At 38.1% G+C, this 24848-nt stretch overlaps 1 protein-coding gene across 1 annotated transcript in view; it reads right to left on the bottom strand.

Moving 5' to 3' along the window:
* Grm5 (glutamate metabotropic receptor 5) overlaps window positions 1-24848 on the bottom strand; it is a 492924-nt gene that overhangs the window by 36404 nt on the left and 431672 nt on the right. Inside the window, exon 8 of the mRNA XM_028774696.1 lies at window positions 14075-15014. Coding sequence (XP_028630529.1) covers window positions 14075-15014 — 940 coding nt within the window. The remainder of the gene's footprint in view (window positions 1-14074; window positions 15015-24848) is intronic.

Genomic DNA, 24848 nt, shown 5'->3' with positions numbered 1-24848 from the left:
AATAAAAGCAGTGCCAAGTGCTCCAAAAAACGCAGGTACACAGCAGTGCCATGTACACTAACAATGAGTAGTTGAGCTGGGATGAGAATGCTGAGTGACATCCCTTTTTCATGTATTAGTATTACTTTCATGAAATTTATTAGTATGTGAAACTAGTTGGACTGGATAGTTATATGTCCAGTTTACACAAGAAAGATTCACTGGAGAGGAGGGAGTCTTGTATAAAAAAACTCTACATAGGATTGGGATATAACCGAATCTGTGGAGTGTTTTCTTAGTAAATGTCTGATCACTGAGGGGCTAGCCCACAATGGTGCAGACATCTCTGGGTTCTATAAGAAAGAAAGTTGAGAAAGTCATTAGGTAACTATGTCTGAGCTAGTCCATGTTCCCTTTGCCAACATTATATGACATTGCTCACTATTGACCTTGGTGATCCATCCCCCTCCCCTCCAAAAATAATATATATAGTGCTGTGCTTCTTAATAAACTTGCTTGGCATAAGGCAAAGTTTATGAAAGACTTCTTGATTCCATATTTTGTCTTCTCAATTGCCTATCCTCTCTATCTTTCTCATACCCTGGCACCTCTTTTTCAGATCCTGTCACTGAGGAACTAACTGCTAGTTCAGGTCAACATAAACATAAGATAGCTTGATAGGTCTCTTACTGGGATTACGTTGAATCTACAAGCCATTTTAGGAAAAAAATATCATTGTGAAACTGTTGAATATTTTTTCTGTCCATAAACATGGAAAGATCTAAGTATTTGGCAAGTCATTTTCTTCTTTCATCAGTGTTTTTAGTTTTCTTCATATTGCATTTATAATTATATTGTTAGATATATTTTTCTGAGTCTATTTTTGGTATTAGTATAGATAGTCCTATTGTTATCCTGCATTTTGGAGTTTCAGATACTGTGGGAAGAAGAATGATATTCTATACTTTCTTGTTGCATAATATATAAGGGCAGGAACTCAGTGTTTATTTTAGGCTACATTATGACATTATTTTGAGTATATTACTTTGTTACAAACATACACACATATATGTTTACATATAAGTTATATATGTATATATTTATATATATGATATACAAATACCTTATATAGAATTTATACAAAGCATACATATGTGAGTACAATCTGTTGAGTCCACTTAGTATAATTTGTATCATTTTGTGTAGCTTCTGTCCAGTGAGGATTGGATAGTCTCTCAAGAAGAAATAACATAATAACACTAGTGTAGGCTATCTCACAAGTGCCCTATCTTGATTAAGACATATAGGCAATAGATGGCTGCTGAGATAAGGAGAATTAGTCTCTTTTTCTGTATTTTTACCGATGTGTGCTGGCTAATTCCAACTTTACTCATCAAGATTAAAAAAAATAACAATAATGCAATCCTTAAAAGAAAGAAACCCCAGTGTAAAGAGAAAATAGCATCTTAGATGTCTTTGCTTGCTTTTTAGCATCTGCCAGTAGTTTGAAGGCAGATGTTCAGTCCTAGAATGCATTGAAGAATCAGACTAACTTTATCTTGTATGAAGATGCCTTTTGAAATAGGGTTACCTCAGAGTAAAGCTACAAGATGTTTTCTGTTGTCCTTTCAATTTCTTTCACAGTTCATTTTACCCAGTTTTTTTTGTAAGAAAACAGATTTTTCCTTGACCTTTTCTTTTTCAAGAAAGAAATAAGTGAGCAGAAACTTACCCTTTTTAACCAAAAGCTTATACATTTGTTATGTCTGTCTCTAATACCATGCAAACTGAGGAGGTGTCACATACATGGTTAGCCTCATATTTTTGTAGAAAAATTAAAAGATTTTAAATAAACTATGGGGTAAAATTGCTTTAGGGGTTTCTTGCATTAAATGGTCTTTACAGTTCAAGTAAGAAATGATTGGGAACAGTTAATTAATGAATAATTAGTAGTTTTACTACAAGATTTGACAGCATTTAACTCTAAGCAAAGAATAGAGGTTTCCCAAACATTACTTGACAGAATAATAATTTCTTTTCAAGGAATAATACGTGAGGTATTTTACAAAGAGTATACTGGTAAATGCTCCACTTTCATGAGCACAAGCTGAGATCCAAGTTAAAAACTGCTACATCACTTGCAAGTCATGTAGTGATGAATCAGTCTTCTAATGATGCTCAGCCTCATGGTCCTTATGTGAAAATTGGAATGGTTGAATCCTCTTATTTGCTGTATTTCAAGACAACTATAAATGTTAGATGAGTAATATATATGAACAATTCTGTAAAGTGAGCAGAACATAGCAAGTGGCCAGCAGCTGAATACTTCTGATTTATATACACTCTTTAAACTACCATTGTATTTCCTTCCCATTCTCTCCTTCTTTACCAGTGTTCTCATCGTTTTATATTATTCCAGCCATTATACTGCTACTATGCATTGGCATTTTCTGTTGTAGACAAAATTCCAGCCATCATTGCTACTGTGTATTACCAATTTCTGTTGTAGACAAAATTCATCAGTTTATGCAGTGAAAACTACGACACACTTTTCCTGTCGAGTTTATTTTATAAACAATGTCATGTTAAAGTGACTATTTTCTTAGTTTATGGTAGATATTTAAGTAAGTTTTGTTTAATGAGAGAAAACGACCATTTTTCTAATAAGATTCTGACAAGACTGTTTCCTTACAAGTAGAACCAGTTTATGGAGATCTAAAAAGGGTTCTTGCAATTAAGCCTGATTCCAAAAAGCTTTCTATTTCTTGATTGCTTTCTATATGTTGTTACTAAACATTAGTACATTACTTTAAAATAAGATTATTATATACTATTTCATAGTTTATTGAACAGATTAAAATAGCTCGTTCAAGTTGATACTGTTATAAAAGCCAGGAATGGCTCCCATACATTGCTACTGAATGTGTATTATCCCCCTCTCTACTTCCTCTCCAAGAGGATATATTAACTGATGGATACAGTTATTGAAACTTCTGAATTGTTTCAACATTCTTTTTTTCAAAGGCATGCAATTATCATTCTCTTTAAAACAGAGAGACATCTATACTGTTCCCTCAGTATAGATGATAGGTGATGAAGGGTTGCATAGAGCAACTAAATAGAAAAACATGACTAAGACCCAGTCTTAGCTAACAGGAATTTGTGTCTTTATAGGGAAATGAAAGGGTATAAATCAAGGTAGTGCCAGCATAGGAGCTTCTTATGCCTAAAGAACCCGTTCTTAGGATTTTAGTTATCTACTGAAGACCTTCCTAAACCCCAACACGTGGGCTCAATAGCACAAGATAGAATTCAATCATTAAAAAGTACAAATAGTAGCAGTAACTTAGAAGCTATGAAAATACTACAGACTTCCGAAATTACACTTAACTTCTGCCCCTGCCTGGTCCTTTGGGCTGGGGCAGACACAGAGTTGGTCTGCTTCTGTGGAGATACTAAATCCTGAGCCATCCTAGAGGAGCCACTGCACTCAGAGGAGCCGAAGAGCCACGGCACTCAAAGCAGCGGAGGAACCACTGCACTCAGAGCAGCAGACACCTAGCTTGTTTGCACTTGGGAGACATCTTATCCTGGGCCATCCTAGAGGAACCACTGCACCCAGAGCAGAAGGATTTCCAGATCGAAGAGGTGGCCTGAGTCCCAGGAGTTCTTCCACCCAGGAGATTAGGATCATAAGACCACAGAGACATCTGGACTCTGAGGAGCTCTGTAACACGAAAGATAACTGGTAATACAGACTCCAGTTTTACATAGTGAGGGCAGGTAACACTAGAGTTAACCAGATGGAGAAAGGCAAGTGCAAGAATAAACAACAGAAACCAAAGTTATTGGCATCATCAGTACCTAGTTCTCCCAATATAGCAAGCCGTGGACACCCCATCACACCAGAAAAACAGGATTCAGAATTAAAATCACTTCTCATGATGATGATAGAGATTCTAAGAAGGACATAACTAACTCCCTTAAAGAAATACAGGAGAGTACAAGTAAACAGGTAGAAGCCCTTAAAAAGGAATCACAGAAATCCCTTAAAGAACTGCAGGAAAACACAAAGAAGGAATTAAACAAAAACATTCAGGATCTGAAACTGGAAATAGAAACAGTAAAGAAATCTCAAAGGGAGACAACCATGGAGATAGAAAACCTAAGAAAGAAATCAGGAGTCATAGATGCAAGCATCACCATCCGAATACAAGAGATAGAAGAGAGAATCTCAAGTGCAGGAGATACCATGGAAAATATTGACACAGTTGTCAAAGAAAATGCAAAATGCAAAAAACTCATAACCCAAAACATCCAGGAAATCTAGGACACAATGAGAAAACCAAACCTAAGGGTAATAGGTATAGATGAGAGTGAAGATTCCCAAATTAAAGGGCCAGTAAATATCTTCAACAAAATTATTGAGGAAAACTTCCATAACCTAAGGAACAATATGCCCATAATCACACAAGAAGCCTACAGAACACCAAACAGACTAGTTCAAAAAAGAAATACCTCCCATCACATAATAATCAAGACACAAAATGCACAAAACAAAGAAAGAATTTTAAAAGCAGTATGGGAAAAAGGTCAAGTAACATATAAAGGCAAACCTAGCAGTATTACACCTGACTTCTCACCAGATACTATAAAAGCCAGAGGATCCTGGACAAATATTATACAGGCACTAAGAGAACATAAATGCCAGCCCAGGCTACTTTACCCAGCAAAATTCTTAATTAACATAGACGGAGAAACCAAGATATTCCATGACAAAACCGAATTTACACAGTATCATCCCACAAATCCAGCACTACAAAGGATAATACCAGGAAAGCTCCAATACAAGGAGGGCAATCATACCCTAGAAAGAGCAAGAAAATAATCCTTTTCCATCAAACCCAAAAGAAGATAACCATACAAATGATGTCTCCACTATTAGCAAAAATGACAGGAAGCAAAAAAAAAACCTCTCCTTAACATCTCTTAACATCAATGGACTCAATTCCCCAATAAAAAGGCATAGGCTACTGGCCTGGATGCACAAACAGGACCCAGAATTTTGCTGCATAGAAGAATCGCACCTCAGTGACAAAGACAGACACTACCTCAGATTAAAAGGATGGAAAACAATTTTCCAAGCAAACAGTCCAAGAAACAAGCTGGGGTAGCCATTCTAATATCAAATAAAATCGACTTTCATCCAAAATTAATCAAAAAAGATAAGGAAGGGCATTTCATACTCATCAAAGGAAAAATCTACCAAGGTGAACCCTCAATTCTGAACAACTATGCTCCAAATGCAAGGGCACCTACATACATAAAAGAAACTTTACTAAAGCTCAAAACACACATTACACCTCACACAATAATAGTGGGGGATTTCAACACCCCACTCTCAGCAATGGACAGATCATGGAAACAGAAACTAAACCAAGGCACTTTGAAATTAATGGAAGTTATGAACCAAATGGACTTAACAGACATCTATAGAACATTTCATCCTAAAACAAAAGAATATACCTTTTTCTCAGCACCTCATGGTACCTTCGCCAAAATAGATCATATAATTGGTCACAAAACAGGCCTCTACAGATACAAAAAGATTGAAATAATCCCTTGCATCTTATCAGATCACCACGGACTAAGACTGGTCTTTAATAATGACAAAACCAATGGAAAACCCACATGCACATGGAAACTGAACAACTCTCTACTCAATGATGACTTGGTCAAGGAAGAAATAAAGAAAGAAATTAAAGGCTTTTTAGAATTCAATGAAAATGGGGACATATCATACCAAAACTTGTGGGACTCCATGAAGGCAGTGTTAAGAGGAAAACTCATAGCTCTAAGTGCCTACAAAAAAAAAAAAACTGGAGAGAGTACACACTAACAACTTGACTGCACAACTAAAAGCTCTAGAACAAAAAGAAGCAAATACACCCAAGAGGAGTAGAAGGCAGGAAATAATCAAACTCAGGGCTGAAATCAACCAAATAGAAACAGAAACAACAATACAAAATATCAACAAAAGCAGGAGCTGGTTCTTTGAGAAAATCAACAATATAGATAAACCCTTAGCCAGATTAATCAGAGGGCATAGAGACAGTATCCAAATTAATAAAATCAGAACTGAAAAGGGAGACATAACAACAGAAACTGAAGAAATTCAAAAAATCATCAGATCCTACCACAAAGGCCTATACTCAACAAAACTGGAAAACCTGGATGAAATGAACAACTTCCTAGACAGATACCAGGTACCAAAGTTAAATCAGGAGCAGATACACCTTCTAAACAGTCCCATAACCCCTAAGGAAATAGTAGCAGTCATTGAAAGTCTCCAGACCAAAAAAAGCCCAGGACCAGATGGTTTTAGTGCAGAATTCTATCAGACCTTCAAAGAAGACCTAATACCAATTCTCTTCAAACTATTCCATAAAATAGAAACAGAAGGAACACTACCCAATTCATTCTATGAAGCTACAATTACACCCATACCCAAACCCCACAAAGACCCGACAAAGAAAGAGAACTTCAGACTAATCTCTCTTATGAACATTGATACAAAAATACTCAATAAAATTCTAGCAAACTTACCAAAAAGATTAATAAAAAAAAAGTAGATACCCCCACAAAGCCAGGCCCAAGCATAAATACGATGAATAAAAATTTACATCCAGGGAAGAGAAATCTCCCTGAGAATTCCCTTCTTTTTCCTTTCCAGGTAAAAATGAATCACCTGTGATGTCACCTGTTGGAAGTTCTAATCCAGAGGCTGGCCTCCAAACTTACACTACTCAGACCTTTGAAAGGCCACTGACAAGAGCATCAAACAGCTAGAGATTGACATCACTAATCTGAAGAAATCCCTCCTTTCGCTGTCTAAAGAGACCTCCTAAAATCGCAAAGATCCTTATTGGACTTGATTTACTCTACTACAATAGAAAAGGCTGTGTACAGCTCTTAAAGAAGAAGGTTGCCTTTACATAGACAAGACAAGGAGGGTTAATGAGAGCATGAAACAGGTAGTGACGGCCCTAAGAAAAATCAGGGAGAGAAAGAGACAGATGAATGCTGGTACAAGAATTGGTTTTCAGCCTCTCAAAGGTTGTCAACCCTATTTCCTTCCATCTTGGGACCATTATTTGGGTTCTTTTTGCTTTTTGCTGCTGGACCCTGGCTCTCAAATAGGCGGACTAACTCTGTGATACAACAGATAAATAATTTGGTAGCAAAACCTACTCAGATACATTATCATTAGTTAGCAGTGGAGGACCACGAGACTCAAGATGAAGTTGTTACTTTATACAGGGTGTTTCCAAAACCCATCTCCACCCAACCTAAAAGGGGGGACTTCTGCCCCTAGACCAAGCACAGAGGGGCCACCCAGAACCCCCTCTGTCAGGTGATCAGAACTCTTGCTTAGGCTGTGAGGCTAAGCACTGCAAGGGAATATAAATAAAAGATAAAAATATCTATCTGGGTTTCCTGAGGGACAAGCCTGACTGCATAGGGATTGATGTCAAAAGTATCCCCTCTCCAAGAAAAAGAGATTGGGATGGGTATGGCCCTCATGCCTCTCTGGACAACGACAGGGGGACTGGAGATATTACAAGGTCCCCTTCAAATACTGGAGGTCAGGCCTCTATCCCTGCCTTCGCAAGTTTAGAATTGCCACAGCCCTTCTATATATAGAGAAGGGAGGGGATGTCAGGGGGAGCCCTGCTTACCCACTGAAGGCCTAAAATCAGCCATAGGCCTAAAATCAGCAATAGGCCTGTCATACATGTATACTAACACCAAGTCTTGGGTCTCAGTGGAAAAACATAGAAACAGATGGCTATAAACTAATGTAAACAGGCAGCTTTTGTGGAAATTTACAAGCCTGAGGAGTCATAGACATTGTAAACAGATAGCCTGGGCAGACAATACCAACTTAGATAAAGACAAGCAAGTCATAGGCAGAGTCATAGTGACTTGTCCCCTGAACCTTCACCCAGCCAATATCCGGTTCTGATGATATCTGTATTCCTCCTGATCACCCACACTCCAGTGTCATTCCCTTCCCCACATCCTGCCTTTCTGTGTTTATAACCCCTGTGTGAATGAATTATGATTTGAGAAAAAATAAATTATAAAAAAAGGAAAATACAATACTTAAAACATAAAAAAATTTCTAGAAAACTGAATCCAAGAACACATCAAAACAATCATCCATCATGATCAAGTAGATTTTATCCCAGGAATGCAGGGATGGTTCGATATTCGGAAATCCATCAATGTAATCCACTATATAAACAAATTCAAAGAAAAAAACCACATGATCATGTCACTAGATGCTGAGAAAGCATTTGACAAAATTCAACATCACTTCATGATAAAAGCCTTGGAAAGATCAGGAATTCAAGGCCCCTACCTAAACATAGTAAAAGCAATTTACAGCAAACCAGTAGCCAACATCAAACTAAATGGAGAGTAACTTGAAGCAATCCCACTGAGATCAGGGACTAGACAAGGATCCCCACTCTCCCCCTACCTATTCAATATAGTACTGGAAGTCCTAGTCAGAGCAATTAAACAACAAAAAGAAGTCAAAGGGATACAAATAGGAAAGGAAGAAGTCAAAACATCACTATTTTCAGATGATATGATAGTATACTTAAGTGACCTCAAAACTTCCACCAGAGAACTCCTAAACCTGATAAACAACTTCAGCAAAGTGGCTGGTTATAAAATCAACTCAAACAAATCAGTAGCCTTCCTCTACATGAAAGATAAACAGACTGAAAAAGAAATTAGGGAAATGACACCCTTCACAATAGTCGCAAATAATATAAGATACCTTTGTGTGAATCTAACCAAGCAAGTGAAAGACCTGTATGACAAGAACCCAAGTCCCTGAAGAAAGCAATCAAAGAAGATCTCAGAAGATGGAAAGATCTCCCATGCTCATGGATTGGCAGGATTGATATAATAAAAATGGCCATCTTGCCAAAAGCAATCTACAGATTCAATGCAATTCCCATTAAAATCCCAACTCAATTCTTCACAGAGTTAGAAAAGGAAATTCTCAAATTCAGTCAGAATAACAAAAAACCCAGGAAGGCGAAAACTATTCTCAACAATAAAAGAACTTCTGAAGGAATCACCATCCTTGACCTCAAGCTGTACTACAGAGCAATAGTGATAAAAACTACCTGGTATTGGTACAGAGACAGGCAGGAAGATCAATGGAATAGAATTGAACTCCCAGAAATGAACCCACACACCTATGGTCACTTGATTTTTGACAAAGGAGCTAAAACTGTCCAGTGGAGAAAGGACAGCATTTTCAGCAAATGGTGCTGGTTCAACTGGAGGACAACATGTAGAAGAATGCAAATTGATCCATTCTTATCTCCTTGTACAAAGCTAAAGTCTAAGTGGATAAAGCACCACCACATAAAACCAGATACACTGAAACTAATAGAAGAGAAGGTGGGGAAGAGCCTTGAACACTTGGGCACAGGGGAAATGTTTCTGAACCGAACACCAATGGCATATGCTCTAAGATCAAGAATTGACAAATGGGACTTCATAAAATTGCAGTTTCTGTAAGGCAAAGGACACTGTCAATAGGACAAAACAACAACCAACAAATTGGGAAAAGATCTTTACCAATCCTACATCTGATAGAGGGCTAATATCCAATATATACAAAGAACTCAAGAAATTAGACACCAGACAACCAAATAACCCTATTAAAAAAAAATGGGGCATAGAGCTTAACAAAGAATTTTCAACTGAGGAAACTTGAATGGGCTAGAAGCACCTAAAGAAATATTCAGTATCCTTAGTAGTCAGGGAAATGCAAATCAAAACAACCCCGAGATTCCAGCTCACACGAGACAGAATGGCTAAGATTAAAAACTCAGGTGATAGTAGATGCTGGCAAGGGTGTGGAGGAAGAGGAACACTCCTCCATTGTTGGTGGGACTGCAAGATGGTTCAACCACTTTGGAAATCAGTCTGGCGGTTCCTCAGAAAATTGGACATAGCATTACCTGAGGATCCAGCTATACCACTCCTAGGCATATACCCAGAAGATGCTCGAACATATAACAAGGACATATGCTCAACTATGTTCATAGCAGTCTTATTTATAATAGCCAGGAGCTGGAAAGAACCCAGATTTCCCTCAACTGAGGAATGGATTCAAAAAATGTGGTATATTTACACAATGGAGTATTACTCAGCTATTAAAAACAATGAATTTGAGAGTTTCCTAGGTAAATGGATGGAACTAGAAATTATCATCCTGAGTGAGGTAAGCCAATCACAAAAGAACACACATGGTATTCACTCACTGATTTTTGGATATTAGCCCAGAACCTTGAAATGCCCAAGATTCAACTCACAGGCCACATGAAGCTCATGAAGAAGGAAGACCAAGTAGGGATGATTTGGTCCTTCTTAGAAGGAACAACAAAATACTCAAGGGAGCAAATATGGAGACAAAGTGAGGGACAGAAACTGAAGGAGGGGCCGTCTGAAGAGCATTCCACCTGAGTATCCATCCCATGTACAGTCACCAAAGGTAGATGCTGATGTGGAAGTCAGGAAGTGCATGCTGATAAGAACCTGATATAGATGTCTCCTCAGAGGTCTGCAAGAGTCTCACATATTCAGAGGCAGATACTCACAACTAGCCATTGAACTGATCATGGGGTTCCCAATGGAGGAGTTAGAGTGAAGACCATTGGAGCTGAAAGGGTTTGTGGCCCCATGAGGAGAGCAACAAAACCAACCTACCAGAGCTCTCAGGGTCTAAACCACCATCCTGGGAGTACTTAGGGAGGGATCAATGGCTTCAGCTGTATATGTAAGAGCGGAGGGCCCTGCTGGGCATAGGTGGGAGAAGAGATCCTTGGCCTCATGAAGGCTGGATGCCCCAGGGGGTGGGAATTTGAGGGTGGGGAGTTGGGAGTGAGTGGTTAGGTAGGGGTAAGTCCGCAGAGAAGCAGGAGGAGGGGTGAGGGGATAGGGGGTTCCTGGGTGGGTGGGGGATGGGTTAAGGTGTAACATATGAAATGCAAATAAAACATCCAATAAATAAAATTAAAAAAAAAAAGAAAAAGGAAAATACTACAGACACTCCTTTTTCTTTTTCCCCATTATCTAAGTCTGGTGGGACATTGTGATATACACTGACCTTTACAAAACTGTGATTTGAAGGGGAGGTAAGTTTATAAGAGTTGTGTCCTTCACTGTGAAACAAAAGTATGTTAGTGCTTTGAGCATTTTGATTTTGTTTCAAAGAGGAACAATATTTTTAGGATCAGATTGGAACAAATGAGGAAAGAAATTTTAAGTCACATTCCTCAATGAGAATTACAGTTTGTGAAGAGTAGCAGGGGTGGACTGTACTGCAAGAGAATGACAAGTTTTCTCTGATTTTTTTTCTCTCCACATCAACAGCATATGCCAAAAAGAAAATCTCTTTATAATCAGATTATAGCCTATCTAAGCTAGAATCACATGAACAGACAAGGCTTTTTCAAAGATTGCACAAAACAATAACACTTGCTCCCACATCTCTCGTCTTCTTTTTGAGATTGTAACACCCAATTAGGCAGAATTCTAGATTCAGTACCATGAAGTACAGAATGCTGAAAAAAAAAAAGCAAGTTGACATATTGCCACAAGATCCTATATCTGATCATTTTAGAAAAAAGATTGACATACAATAGTTAAAATATGTAAAATATCTCAGAGAAATATATCAGTGGATTAAAAAAACATGGTATTACCAATCCACTTCTTGATATTTGACTGATAATGATAGAAATCAAGGGGACATTTGTAACACAGAACACTGCAGGCTTAAAACTGCTTGGGAAAGGTAGTGTGATCACTAAGCACTAGTTGTGGGCAGTGAAATAAAAACAGAAACTGAACCCCAGTACATTACCACTGTTCTAAGCTCATCAATTCATCAAGCACACTAACACATCACTAATCACCTGCTTTTGTTTGTGGAGTACCACTGTGAGTTCAGCATGGCACCAAGGATGGGGTGATTAGAAAGGTAGACAAGGTTTCCACTCCCAGGAAGCTTGTTCTCCTTGAAGTATTAAACAAGGTATACTAAACATTATGGCAAAATGGGAAATCTCTGGAAGAAGAAGATGTGTAAGGAATTTTTCCATAAACTTATACTGCACATTGGATGCCCTCTTAATTGTTAATTTCATCCTACTTGTATATATAATTGACTTACAGTTAGTGAAGAATATTAGCAACTGATAACTTGGTTCGTTAAAATAACATTTCTTACGATGTGTTTAATGTGTGGCATACACTGCGTGCGTATGTTAGGTACTTGAACTCAGTAATAGCTGTACTTCCCAATCTCCATTCACCACAGGGGGAACTGAATTCAAGATGGTTAAGAAAATCTGACAAATGTTATACTGCTGAGTGATTTCTGCTGCTAGATTCTAGTTCTAGCACTGTCTAGCACTGAAGTGCCTACTATGTGTTTTTATTCCTTACAGTCTATGATATAAATGACATGTTCTAATTAGTCATTTGAAGTCAATAAGATATAGAGAGAATATGGCAATCCCAGCATTCAAACAGAGAAAAAAAAAGCCTGTTTATACAGTCAGTGTTCTTTGCCACTACTCAATGCTGTCTCTCTAAGGAGCATTCTCTCTTGAATTCTCAGTAGGTAGACCTGGGCAAATGATTGCCTTTCAATGCCAGCTTGTCTGTCTTATCATCAATTTTTTCCCAGAAAATATTTATCTGAAAAAAGGACTTATGAGGGAAAAGTTTGAAAAACAAATGTCAAAGCCATCCTGAAATATTGATTTTGCAGAAGTTTCAGAAATGTTTAATAGAGGTGTCAAGAAGGCATGAGAGAAATATGTGAGCAAGTTAGATATATGGAAGGCTTTTTTTTTTTTTTATAAACCAAGACTCTTCTGGCATTTGTTAAAGAAGAAAATGATACAACTTAGCTTGTCATGTGTCTGACGCAATCCTGATGGAAATAGATGAAAAATGTAAAGTCATTAGAAAAGAACTGAATGAGGGAATGAGTTAAAGATACAAGTTAACTCCAACAGATTAGGTTTCATGGCTAAACTTTTCCAAGAATATTATGGATCCCTTCAAACCTCAGCAGAGACATCATATTCCTCATCACTACCACTCATGCTTTGAAGGAGGGATGACAGAAAAGACTTCCAGCGAGGCTAGATGGCAGTATATAAGAATAGTTTAAGCAATCTTATTTAGATATATATCTTCACTTTGAAAGACACTAATTTTTCAATTGAAACCTATTTAGCTTTCATTAACTTATCAAGTATTTAGAAAGACTGTCAAATCCCAGTAGAGATTTCCTGACCAGCTTTTCAGTAGGCACTTCCAAAGTAGAGAAAAATTTTATGTAAAATCCATAGATCTATGAAATAGTACCTCCTTATTTACAACTCTCAGCAATTGGTGTAACACTTTTAATATCTTAGAATTTGTTCTCAAGAGTCATGATCTTTGTTTTGAATCTTGGGGACAGTTATAAGGATAACACTCAAATTCACTTATGCATTGGCGGTTGGTTTCAGATCATTTGCAGACTGTAACTAGTTGTTAGCTGCTGTTAGTAATATTTAACTTAGAGTTGGATAAGAATATAAGAAACAAAGAATTGGAAAACTAATGAATTTAGTGCAGGTACATGCAAAAGTATTGTGTTGTTTCATTCTTTTGGGCTAGTAAAACATCTCCCATAAAATGTTCAACTTGCCCATTTTGACTAAAATTTAACACACCTCTGTTCTCTTTGCCCTTCTGAACAGACTTGCCTTATCGAGTAACTGTTCTATTAATAATGTTGATTCTTGTGTTTCTAAATTTAGCTCACATAACTGGACAACACTCGATCAACCCTACAAAACCATTGTGAAATGGGCTCAAAGCCTGAAGCACCTGGACTTCTCTGGTTTCCGTCCTGCAGACATCTCCTATTAAAATGCTAGAAGGCTAATACAACTGTTTCCCTGACAGCCACGCCCTGCTATGCCCTCACAACGGTTACCTTAGGGTTTCCCCAGAGGATCCCCTCCTCTTCCAGAGGTTGACTAGGCTGCTGGATCTGCTGGCAGCAGAGGATGACTTGCCATCTCCTACATGCATGCGCACCACTGTAGAGGTTGTGAAGGCGCTGCGCACATTTCTCTCCGGTTTGGCTAGGATGATGTACACCTTCGGCACAAACATGCAACCCAGGGCCACTGTGGCACTGAGGCTGACTGAGAAACACATGGTGATGATTTTGTAATTGCTGCCAAAGTAGATCGGCACGAAGGCCAGCCATATGATGCAGGTTGTGTACATGGTGAAAGCAATGTACTTGGCCTCGTTAAAGTTGGCTGGAACATTTCTGGTCTTGAATGCATAGAACGTGCAACTCAAAATCAATAATCCATTGTATCCAAGAGGAGTAACAACCCCTAAGTTGGTGGTGTTACAAATCAAGTAGACTTCTCGAATGCTTGGATAGTCATGCATTATATCCGGAGGCTCCATGATAAAGAGGGCCACAATAATGCCCAACTGGATACAGATAAGAATGAAAGCGATCACTAACTGAGCACAGGCGCTCATGAATCTGGGCTTTTTGGTACAGATCTTCTTCTTGCTGCCAGCTAGAATCCTTGCAATACGGTTGGTCTTGGTTACAAGGGCTGAGTAGCTCATGGCTGGAGAGAGACCGATGCCAATTCTCTGAAGATAGCAGTAAATCTGCTTGGGCTTTGCAATGAGGCAGAAGGTACATAAGTAACCCAGGCAGATACCAGCTAGGATGATGTAGCAGAGCTCCCTGCTTGAAGACTTGACCACTGGAGTGTCCCGATAAATGATGAAGATTACGGTAACAAACAGAGTGGCTAGCAGACCAAGGCAAGCAAACACCACAGCAGCAATGGGCTCAGGGTCACCCCAGCGAAGATACTGGACTGGAATCAAGTCACAACCTGCAGAGACACAGACACGTATCAAAAAAAGAAGAGAGAAAAATGTATTTGGTTTACAAGCTCCCAATTTACAAGCAGTTGCTTCTGATCATTTCAGTCTGCCATTTACCTTTATAATTTTAATCTCTCATACAATTTCTTCCTTCAGAGATTCATTTAGGATAACAGTGTATGTTGTTTGAGAGGGGCTGCCCTACATTTTGAAACTAAATGATGACAATCGTTTTTTCCTGCGAACGTAAAAAAAATAATTGGGGTCTTTAAAACACTTGCATATAACCGGAGTAAAGTCTATTGAGAAGTTCCATGGCTTCATGCTTAGCCAGGAAGCCATGGAACCACTAAGCCAGGAGCAACTAAGGATCATCACTACAATAGGGAAGTAACAAATGTTACTATGTCAGAATGCGAAATCGCGTGGATTTGGGGAACAGAGGTTATCTGTGAGACAAGGAGAAATGATAGGAGACTTCAGTGTGATAGTGTGATGCATGCTCCGGGATGAGGCTGCACAACAGGCCAGTGGGACATCTTACAGGTCAGAGAGTCACTATTAGGAACTGTGTAGAGGACTGGCATAAACAGATTTGTGTGGCTGCTTTTCAGACATGCATTGCTTGATATATGAAATCAGCCTGTAGACAAAGCTGCAAACTATTTCAGAGCCATGTAAAAATGTTTGAAAGATTCAGGACTATATGAAAAATAAATTTGTGAAGGGTGATTAACACTGGTAAGGAAGAGGTGAGATTAAAAGGAATCTTTGTTTTAGACAATAAGTGGATATTAGCCAAAAAGTACTGAATATCTAGGATACAACCTATAGACCATTAAGAAGTGTAATAAGCACTTCCTGACTTCCACATCAGCATCTGGAAGTCAGGAAGTGCATGCTGATAAGAGCCTGATATGGATGTCTCCTCAGAGGCCTTCAAGAGTCTGACATATTCAGAGGCAGATGCTCACAACTAGCCATTGAACTGATAATGGGGTTCTCAATGGAGGAATTAGAGTGAGGACTGAAGGAGCTGAAAGGGTTTGTGGCACCATGAGGAGAGCAACAATACCAACCAACCACAGCTCCCAGGGTCTAAACCACCAGCCTGGGAGCACTTATGGAGGGATCCAGGGCTTCAGCTGAATAAGTAAGAGTGGAGGGCCCTGCTGGGCATAGGTGGAAGATGAGATCCTTGACCATGAAGCCTGGACACCCCAGGGGGTGGGAATTTTGAGGGTGGGAAAGTGGGAGTAGGGGGTAGGTAGGGGTTACATCCACAGAGAAGAAGGAGGAGGGGTAAGAGGATAGGGGGTTCCCGGGTGAGTGGGGATGGGGTAAGGGGACAACATATGAAATGTAAATAAAATATCCAATAAAAAAAAAAGAAGTGTAATAAGCAGAAAGGACCAAGTGAGGAGGCTTCAATCCCACTGAGAAGGGGGAAGGAAATAATCACAGGAGGCAGAGGGAGGGAGGGACCTAGTTTGGAGAGGAAAAGGGGGGAGAGGAGACCAGGATCAGATACTAAGGTTGGGCAGGAGAGAAGCCCAGAGGGCCAAGAGAATGAATGGAAATAAGCAGCCTTGAGAGGATGGGAGGTGCAGAATCCTCTGGAATGTACATGAGACTCCCAGGATTCATTCCAGGTTACCTTAGCCAAAATGCTCAGCACTGGGCAGGGGTAATTTGAAGAGTCCACCTCCAGTGGATAGACAGGGCATAAAGTGTAGGGACAGGGTTACTAAGCCACAGTCAAAATTTCTGACCCAGAATCATTCCTGTCTAAAAAACTGCAGTGACAAAAATAGAAAAGAGGAGGGTTTTTTTTGTTGTTTTTATAAAAAACAAACACAAGAACAATTGAAAAATAGAAAGGAATGGTTCCCTATAACTCTACCTTTCTTGCATCACATATCAGTATTTCTGGTTTTAGCTAGTTAGGCTACTGTAGGGTCAATAGAGTTACGTGCCTAAGATCATCTGCACACTTTGGAAAACTACTTTGAATAGGAAACCTTATTTGTATTTTCACAAATGGTTAAAAAGATATAATTTACAAATTTTGTGACTATTCCAAAGAAAATAAAAGACACGTGTATAAATTATCTACATCTTTAATTTTAAACAAATACAATCTCACTGCTAATGCATAGATATGAACAGAACAGTTAACTCAGGCACTAAGATCAACAGTCACTTAAAAGCTTCTGGAGGGCAAAGGGTATCATCAATTGGACAAAGCAGCAGCCTACAGAATGGGGGAAATTTTTTCCTAACTCCACATCAATAGAGGACTAATATCCACAATATATAACAAATTTCAAAAACTAGATTTAAAAAAAAAACAAATGAGCCAATTGAAAAATGAGCCTCAGTGGTAGAGAATCCATCTAACCTCACAGAGACTTGATGTGCCAGTGTCGGAGGATAACCAGGGGAACCTTCTCACTCAGAGGAGGAGGGGAAAGAGATGGAGGAAGAATTACAGTTGGGGGTGACTGAGAGTGAGGCAGTGGGAGTGATGTAAATTGAATAAGCAAAACAAAATTAAAAAAATAAATGGAATACAGATTTAAACAGAGAATTCTCAAAAGAAGAAACTCTCATGGCTGAGAAACACTTAAATGTTCAACACGCTTAGCTATCTTGGATATGCAAATAAAAATTACCTTTAGATTTCATTTTACACCTGTCAGAATGGCTAACATAAGTAATACAAGTAACAATTCATTATAGTGAGAATATAGGACAAGCAGAATATTCTTCCATTGTTTGTAGAAGTTTAAATTGTTCCTCCACTATTTAAATCAGTAAGAGTTCCTCAGAAAGATGGGAATTGTTCTATGTCAATATTCAGCTATACCATTGTGGCATGAATTTCCTAACCAATTTATTTGCAGCCAAGCTCTGTCATTGGAAAGGGAAGAGGGAGGCAGAGCTAGGAGTTGGGAGGAAAGAGGAAAGTAAGGGAGGAGAGAGGAGAAGAGGATTATGGAGGAGAGAGGAGATGGCAGCAGATGTTACCCTCGTGTCTCTAGCAGTTATTCATATCAAGGTTAGGTAGTTGAGATAACAATTCTAATTGTGGGAGCATCTTGTGTATTGAGTATTTGCTAATATATAAAACCATTGGTTAATCATTGAACTTTAGAATTTTACTTTACTAGGTTACTGGTAAGTGGGTCCACCTACAACTGGGTGGTTATTACTGTGAAGAAACTAGCAGCTCCAGGGACAAGCAAACCAGAGCTGGAAGCACAGTGACTGGTCATTATGGGAACAAGCTAGAGAACAGCCTGATGGAACCAGCTGGGGAGCTCCAGTTTTGCTGCAGAGCTTGCCAAGACAAATGGGCTTAGAGTGGGAACATGGTGGCCAGGCCTGGAGCTAGCAGGACAAGCCTTTATTCCTAATATTTCCACTCTAGGGTAAATACTCAAAAGATGTTTCATTTTATTATAGGGACACTTGCTCAACCATGTGTATTGGTGTTCTATTCCTAATAGCTCCAAATTGGAAACAACCTAGATGTCACTTACCAGAAAAATAGGTAAAGAAAATGTGGTACATCTGCACAATGGATTAACACTAGCTATTAAAAAATATCATGAAATTTTCAAGCAAATGGATAGAACCAGAAAATAATCATTGTGTGTGAGGTAACCCAGACTCAGTATGGTATGTATTTACTTACTTGTGGATATTTGTCATTAAATAAATGATTACCAAGCTACAATCTATGTACCCAGAGAAGTTAGTGTAATAGAAACTTCCTATACTTTATGAAGGCAATACTAACAATGTCTTGAAATAATGAGAAAGATGGAACCTCAACTGGACATCTTTCACCAAATGAAGCTCTTATTCAACTGGATTGTTGGCCTAAAGGTTCTTCTGAAAATATCCCAATAAACCAGTAAGGAAACATTCAAGATAGTCAGTTGGTCTTTATAAACTGGCAGCAAGGCCCCATTGCTAAAGACAACACTCACATAACTCACGGAATATAGAGAGATCGATCTGTGCCTACATAGACTCTTTACCTCCATTTTCTAGTGTCTTTTTCATGTAAAGGTACTCTGCATACTACTAAAATAAAAATGTAAACATCAACCCAAATGCATAATCATTGTTCTATAATCTGTCATTTCTGCAAAATATGTATGCTCATGCAATGGTGGCACAAACGTAGTGGGAGTAACCAGCCAATGTCTTATTTGACTTAATGCTCACGCCCATGAAATGGAACGTATACCTGAAACTGCTTGGGTGACCAATAACCAGAGACTAGATACTCTAGAAATCTATGATAAAATCAAATACAGGTCTACAAAAAATCAAAAACAAAAACAAAAAAAACAAGAAATTATTCTTAATGATATTTCATTCTACTTATAAACCAGTGCCTAATTCAGCCATTACCAGAGAAATTTCCTCCAGCAGCAAATGGGAAGAAATACAGTGATCCACACACTCACATTATTCAGAGCTAAAGAGACAACTTGGGACATACAATGCTAAATAGAATGTCTCCATCAAATCCCTCCCCTCAGAGCTCAGGGGGGATGAAGAACAGCAGGAGAACTAGGCCCTCCAAAACAATTGAGCAAAGCTCATATAAACACGCAGAGACTGAAACAGCAGTCACAGGGCCTACATAGATCTGCACCAGGTCCTCTGCATGTGTACTATAGTGTTCATTTTTAGTACTTTTATGGAACTCCTGAATGCATGAATGAGTGTATCTTTGATTCTTTTGCCGTCTCTTGCAGGCCTTTCATTCTCCTGTTATCTACTCTGAAATGATAGTGATTTTTATATTATCTTATTATATTTAACATTATGAAAAATTATTAAAAAATATAAAAAGATTTTAATTTCAAAATTCTGTGAATATGGGTAAAAGATGGAGCAGAATTTGAGGGGAGGACCAACCAATGATTGGCCCAACTTGAGGGCCATGGCATGAGAAGGAGCCCACCCCTGGCTAATAATGATATTGCTCTATACTTGCAGCCAGAAGCCTAGCATACGTGTCATAAGAGAAGCTTCACACAAAAATTGATGGAAACTGATACAGAGAAACCCAGCCAAACATTAAGTGGAGCTTTGGGAAGCCTGTGGAAGAGAAGGAAGAAGGATGAAAGGAGCTAGGGAAGTCAAGTACACCACAAGAAAAACCGTTTTGTAACTTCTCTTCATGAATAGATTAGACTCATAAGGTTATGATCAACAAATCTTGCAGTGGAAATAACATCTTGATCTTTCAGTCACAGACATTGCACCACAATATTTTAAGGAGTGTAATACAATACAATTCAACAATGTAAACTTAGGAGGGTTTGAAGCAGTATGCTGTGGTAGGGAAGCAAATATTTTCTTAAAAATTACCTTACAAATATTTGGCATCATTATGGACTTTAAAATTTTTTTTGTTATTTCTCCCCATTCTTTCCCACCCTGTCCTTCCCTGTGTCTCCTTACCCCGATGTCTTCTCACCTTTATCCTCGCTGACATTCTTTTTCTCAGCACCGTTTTTCCCTTTCATTGTCTCCTCTCTGGACTCATAATTTATACCTCTCATAGCTCTCATTATATTATTTCTTATAATTTTGGGGATATTAGTATAATTCCATCATTTCCTTTTCCTTTTCCTACCCCTAACCCTCTTATATATTTACTCATCCTTGCCTTCTTTGAAATCCATGCTATCATTTTCACTAATATTTGTTTTACACACACAGACACACAGACAAACACAGACACAGACACACAGACACACAGACACACAGACACACACACACACACACTCCTAGATACATAAATACCTTCCTAATATGTGTAATGCTACTTAAATGGATGCTTTCCGGGCTGATCATGTGATGTTAGATAATCAGTTGGTGTGCTCTTTCCTGGGAAGACTATTTTTCTTGCTCCCAGCACTTGTTAATTGCCTGAATTTTTTTTTGTGTGTGTGTACAGTAGAAGCCTTGTAGTTTTCACATGTCTACTTTTGCATATCCCTTTCTATCCTTAATTACGTGCATGTAAGCACTGAAGGCTTTTTATATACATGTAATACATAAGGCCTGCACATGAGAGAGAATATACAGTTTTTGTCTTTCAGAGAGTAAGTCACCTTGCTTAATATATTCATTTTCAGTTTTATCATTTCTCCTGAAATTTTCATTTTGTAATGAGCTGGGTAAAATTCCATTTTGTATATATGCCACATTTTCATTGTTCATTCATCTGTCAATAGACATGTAGTTTGGTTTCATTTTCTTGCAATTATGAATAGAATAGCAATAAGGAGGAATGAGCAAATGCCTCCACAGTGGGGTAGGGAGTCATTTGGGAACATCCTCAGGAGTGGTATACAAATATTTTGTATAAGCAACGTACATAGCTCTGTACAACTACTTTTTAGTCCTTGATCAACAATTCCATGATAGGGTTCTCAAGGTGACTTCTCATTTAGTTTGTGAGTGACTGGCTCATATGCTAAACCTAAGATATGAACTCCATGTCATTGTTTATTGTTTATTGGCTCTCTTTAGATGAAGTAGCTTGAAGATTAAGTTGGGAATGGAGGACATAAGATGGTAGTGGAAATGAGAGATGGGACATGAAAAAAATAGTGTCAGGGCCACTAAAAAGAAGGCATTTAGAGAGGATAAGGATAAAACTCACAGTCATTATAATGAGCTATGAGGTCATTTAGGAACTAGAATTGAGAGAAATTTTAAAGTACTAAGACAGAAGATTCAATTAATTGGTTCTAAGGAATTGATAGCAATTCTACAAAGTAATATAAGACCTGTTACAATCATCAAAACATATATTATAGTGATGCCTTGTATCTCCAGCTTGGATATGTTGTGTTTTTATATATCTATGGCCAAATGAACATATGGAAACAGGCTCTAAGCTATAGCTTAGAATCATTTATATCTTAAAATCATAGACATGGAAGTAGGAAGAGCCTTGCATTAAGGAAAGGTAGGTAAGTAGGATATGTAAGGAATGGTTTATGATTGACTGGACAGGAAGAAAGTTTGATGTGAAAGGAATTTGGTTTACTATGTGGCCCACTCTAGCCTCTTATCACTTCAATTTCTTTTTCAGTTTTCACCTCCCCCTCAAACTTACTGCAGTTTCAATTTTCAGGTTTGAAGGTATGTCTTTAAGTAGTGTGTCAGAATTTTTACCCTCTTCTACCATGAGGTCTATTTTTATTTATTTATTTTTATTTTTTGAGTGAGAGTGTCCTTTCTAATATGGGACATGTTCTACTAAATTTCTGAGAATCATAAAGTAATACAAATTTTACTACAGTATATATTTAAATTCACAATGATAATGATGCCTAATATGTATATTGGTCTACAAATCTCTGAATGGCCATATTATTTTTACTTTTTTCTATTCTGGGTATTTTTATATAGTGATTTGCTTTGCACGCTTATTTCATTCTCAGTGTAAGGAAGTAGGTGTAGACATTAACTAAGAGTCTGGAGTGCATATATTTTATAGTTTGTTTATACTTTCAATGAGTTTATTAGTTTAGTATATGTTATCATATTTTAGGATTAGTAATCTTTATCATAGCCATGGAGTTCCCTGTGTTTTATTCTTTCCTATCAGTAGGAAATGTAAGGTCTTAGAAAAGAAAACAATGGCCAGTATCTGACATTACTTCTGTAGCTTTCTATTGACATTTTCCTTTATTGTATTTGGCCCGCAATTTTCCTTTTCGCTAGAATAACACATCTTTTCACACCTTAAACTGAAAATGCAACAGCTTGTTCAAGGAAAGAAGCTACCGTAATAGTATCATCCACATTCATTGTGTGATTCCACTAATATGTTTCTAGATCTCATAACAGGATCAATGACTCAGTGACCTCTGGAGCCCCTAAAGATGATGTGTCTGCTCACTCACAGCTGGTGTTCTTACTTCACACTTAAATAGCACATCTACACAATGTTCCCGAGCTTAACAGTTCCCTGGTAGATACATCTGCAAGCCCTCTTACAACTGCCTGTTCAGGCTGAGCAAATAAGAAACAGATGCCAATGTATTTCTTTAACTCAGACAGAACAGGCATACCTTAACAATCTCTGTAACACCTGTATATTTCTAGTGAAAGAAATTTAATTCTGAAAATGTTTGAGAATAAGATGCATGTGTCTTTAATTGATAGTCAGTCCATTTTAGCTACAAGAAAGTGAGAACATGACATTGGGGCCATCTTTTGACACACACAAGCAACAGATATCTGCTGAGTACAGGATGCTGATTGATGACTAAACTATCGCATTTGTTTTTAATCTGTTCTGCCGATATGACATTTGTTATCTATTCCTCTTTACCTTCCAAGATATGATATACAGGGTGTTGGTCTGAGATCTCAGGGATGGTTGAAATTATTTCTGAAGTTAAGACATCTCCAATCTTTCTACGTTTATTATATCCTTAGCTTCAGATGACACTTTCAACTCTTTTATAGTTCAGATGAATTTGAAATATTTTACAATTTAATAAAACTTTAGTACATCATTTTATCTATTGTATGCACTAGCAATTTCAATTTGTTTTTATATAAGCAGAAATGTGTTAAATTTGTCTTCTTTACCCCGATCTTTCTATGTTTATTACTCAGTTAGCTTCAGATGATATTTCAATTCTTTTATAGTTTATGTTTGCACAGCAAGTGTTCCTATCCACTAAGCCACCTCCCTAGTTCAGAAGTTAATCTCTAACAAAAACCATCTACTTACATAATTTGGATCCATTATTCCCCCAAAAAGACATTTAATTGCAACACTTTAAAATTTTAAACAGCTACCAAGATCCCGAGTCCTCTTCAGGATAGGCACACTAGTTCGCTCTTTATTCATTACCTTGACAGGAAACAAGACATGCTATGAGGCTGGCAAGAAGACTCAGAGGACAGGGGAATGTGTCCAAAAACCTGATGAACTGTGCTCAGTCCTCAGGACTCACACTACAGAAGGAAAAAATTGACTCCCACAAATTGTCTTGTAACCTCAACATGTGGGTTATGGTGTATGTTCCCATCATGAGTAATAATGCATCTATAAATGCATGTAATTTAAAAAGCATTCCATAAATAAAAATTTAATCTCAACCTGAAATGTTAGGGATGTTTTTATCATTACCTACTCTAATCAGAAGTGGGTTTATTCTCATTTGCCAAAGTGAAAGGAGGAAGGAACTAACACTGTTTTTGAGTTTCAGGAAATATCAGATCCTATGACAGAAGCTGTATATGATTGCCATATAGACATGGAAGTATAATTGCCTTTAGTTCACAGAGGGATCATATCAAGGTGAATAGGATATGTTTACAAGTTGAAAACAAGGTTTTGGGAAATTACTTTGCATATTTAGCTATTTTAAATCCATTGTGGAAGCAACTTTATCACCTACTCCTCAGAAGGAGGTCCTGAGGCTACTTAATAAGAAAAAAAAATCACAATCAATTGGAATGTCTGCATTGAGAAAGGTGAATCTAGTGGTGACATGGTTGATGGTTGGTATAATAGCATAAGTTCATGATACTTCTTCCTGGTTTTTGTTAGCATATTTTAAAATTCACTTTACTTTCCAATCCCTGCCCACCTCTCAGCTCCCTCACTGTCCCTCCTTCCTCTTTTTCTCCTCTGGAGGTTGGAGCTTCCCTCCCTCTCCCATTATCCCCCTCACCCAGGCACATCAAGTCTCTGCAGAGCTAGGCACAGACTCTCCCACTGAGAGCACACAAGGCAGCCCAGCTAATGGAACGTATTTCACAGACAGGCAACAATT

The sequence above is a fragment of the Grammomys surdaster genome, unplaced genomic scaffold, assembly GCF_004785775.1.
Source record: "Grammomys surdaster isolate TR1022 unplaced genomic scaffold, NIH_TR_1.0 242, whole genome shotgun sequence".
In the NCBI taxonomy this organism is placed as follows: domain Eukaryota; kingdom Metazoa; phylum Chordata; class Mammalia; order Rodentia; family Muridae; genus Grammomys; species Grammomys surdaster.
The sequence above is the reverse complement of the archived record's forward strand: the minus strand, read 5'-3'. Positions and strand labels throughout refer to the sequence as shown.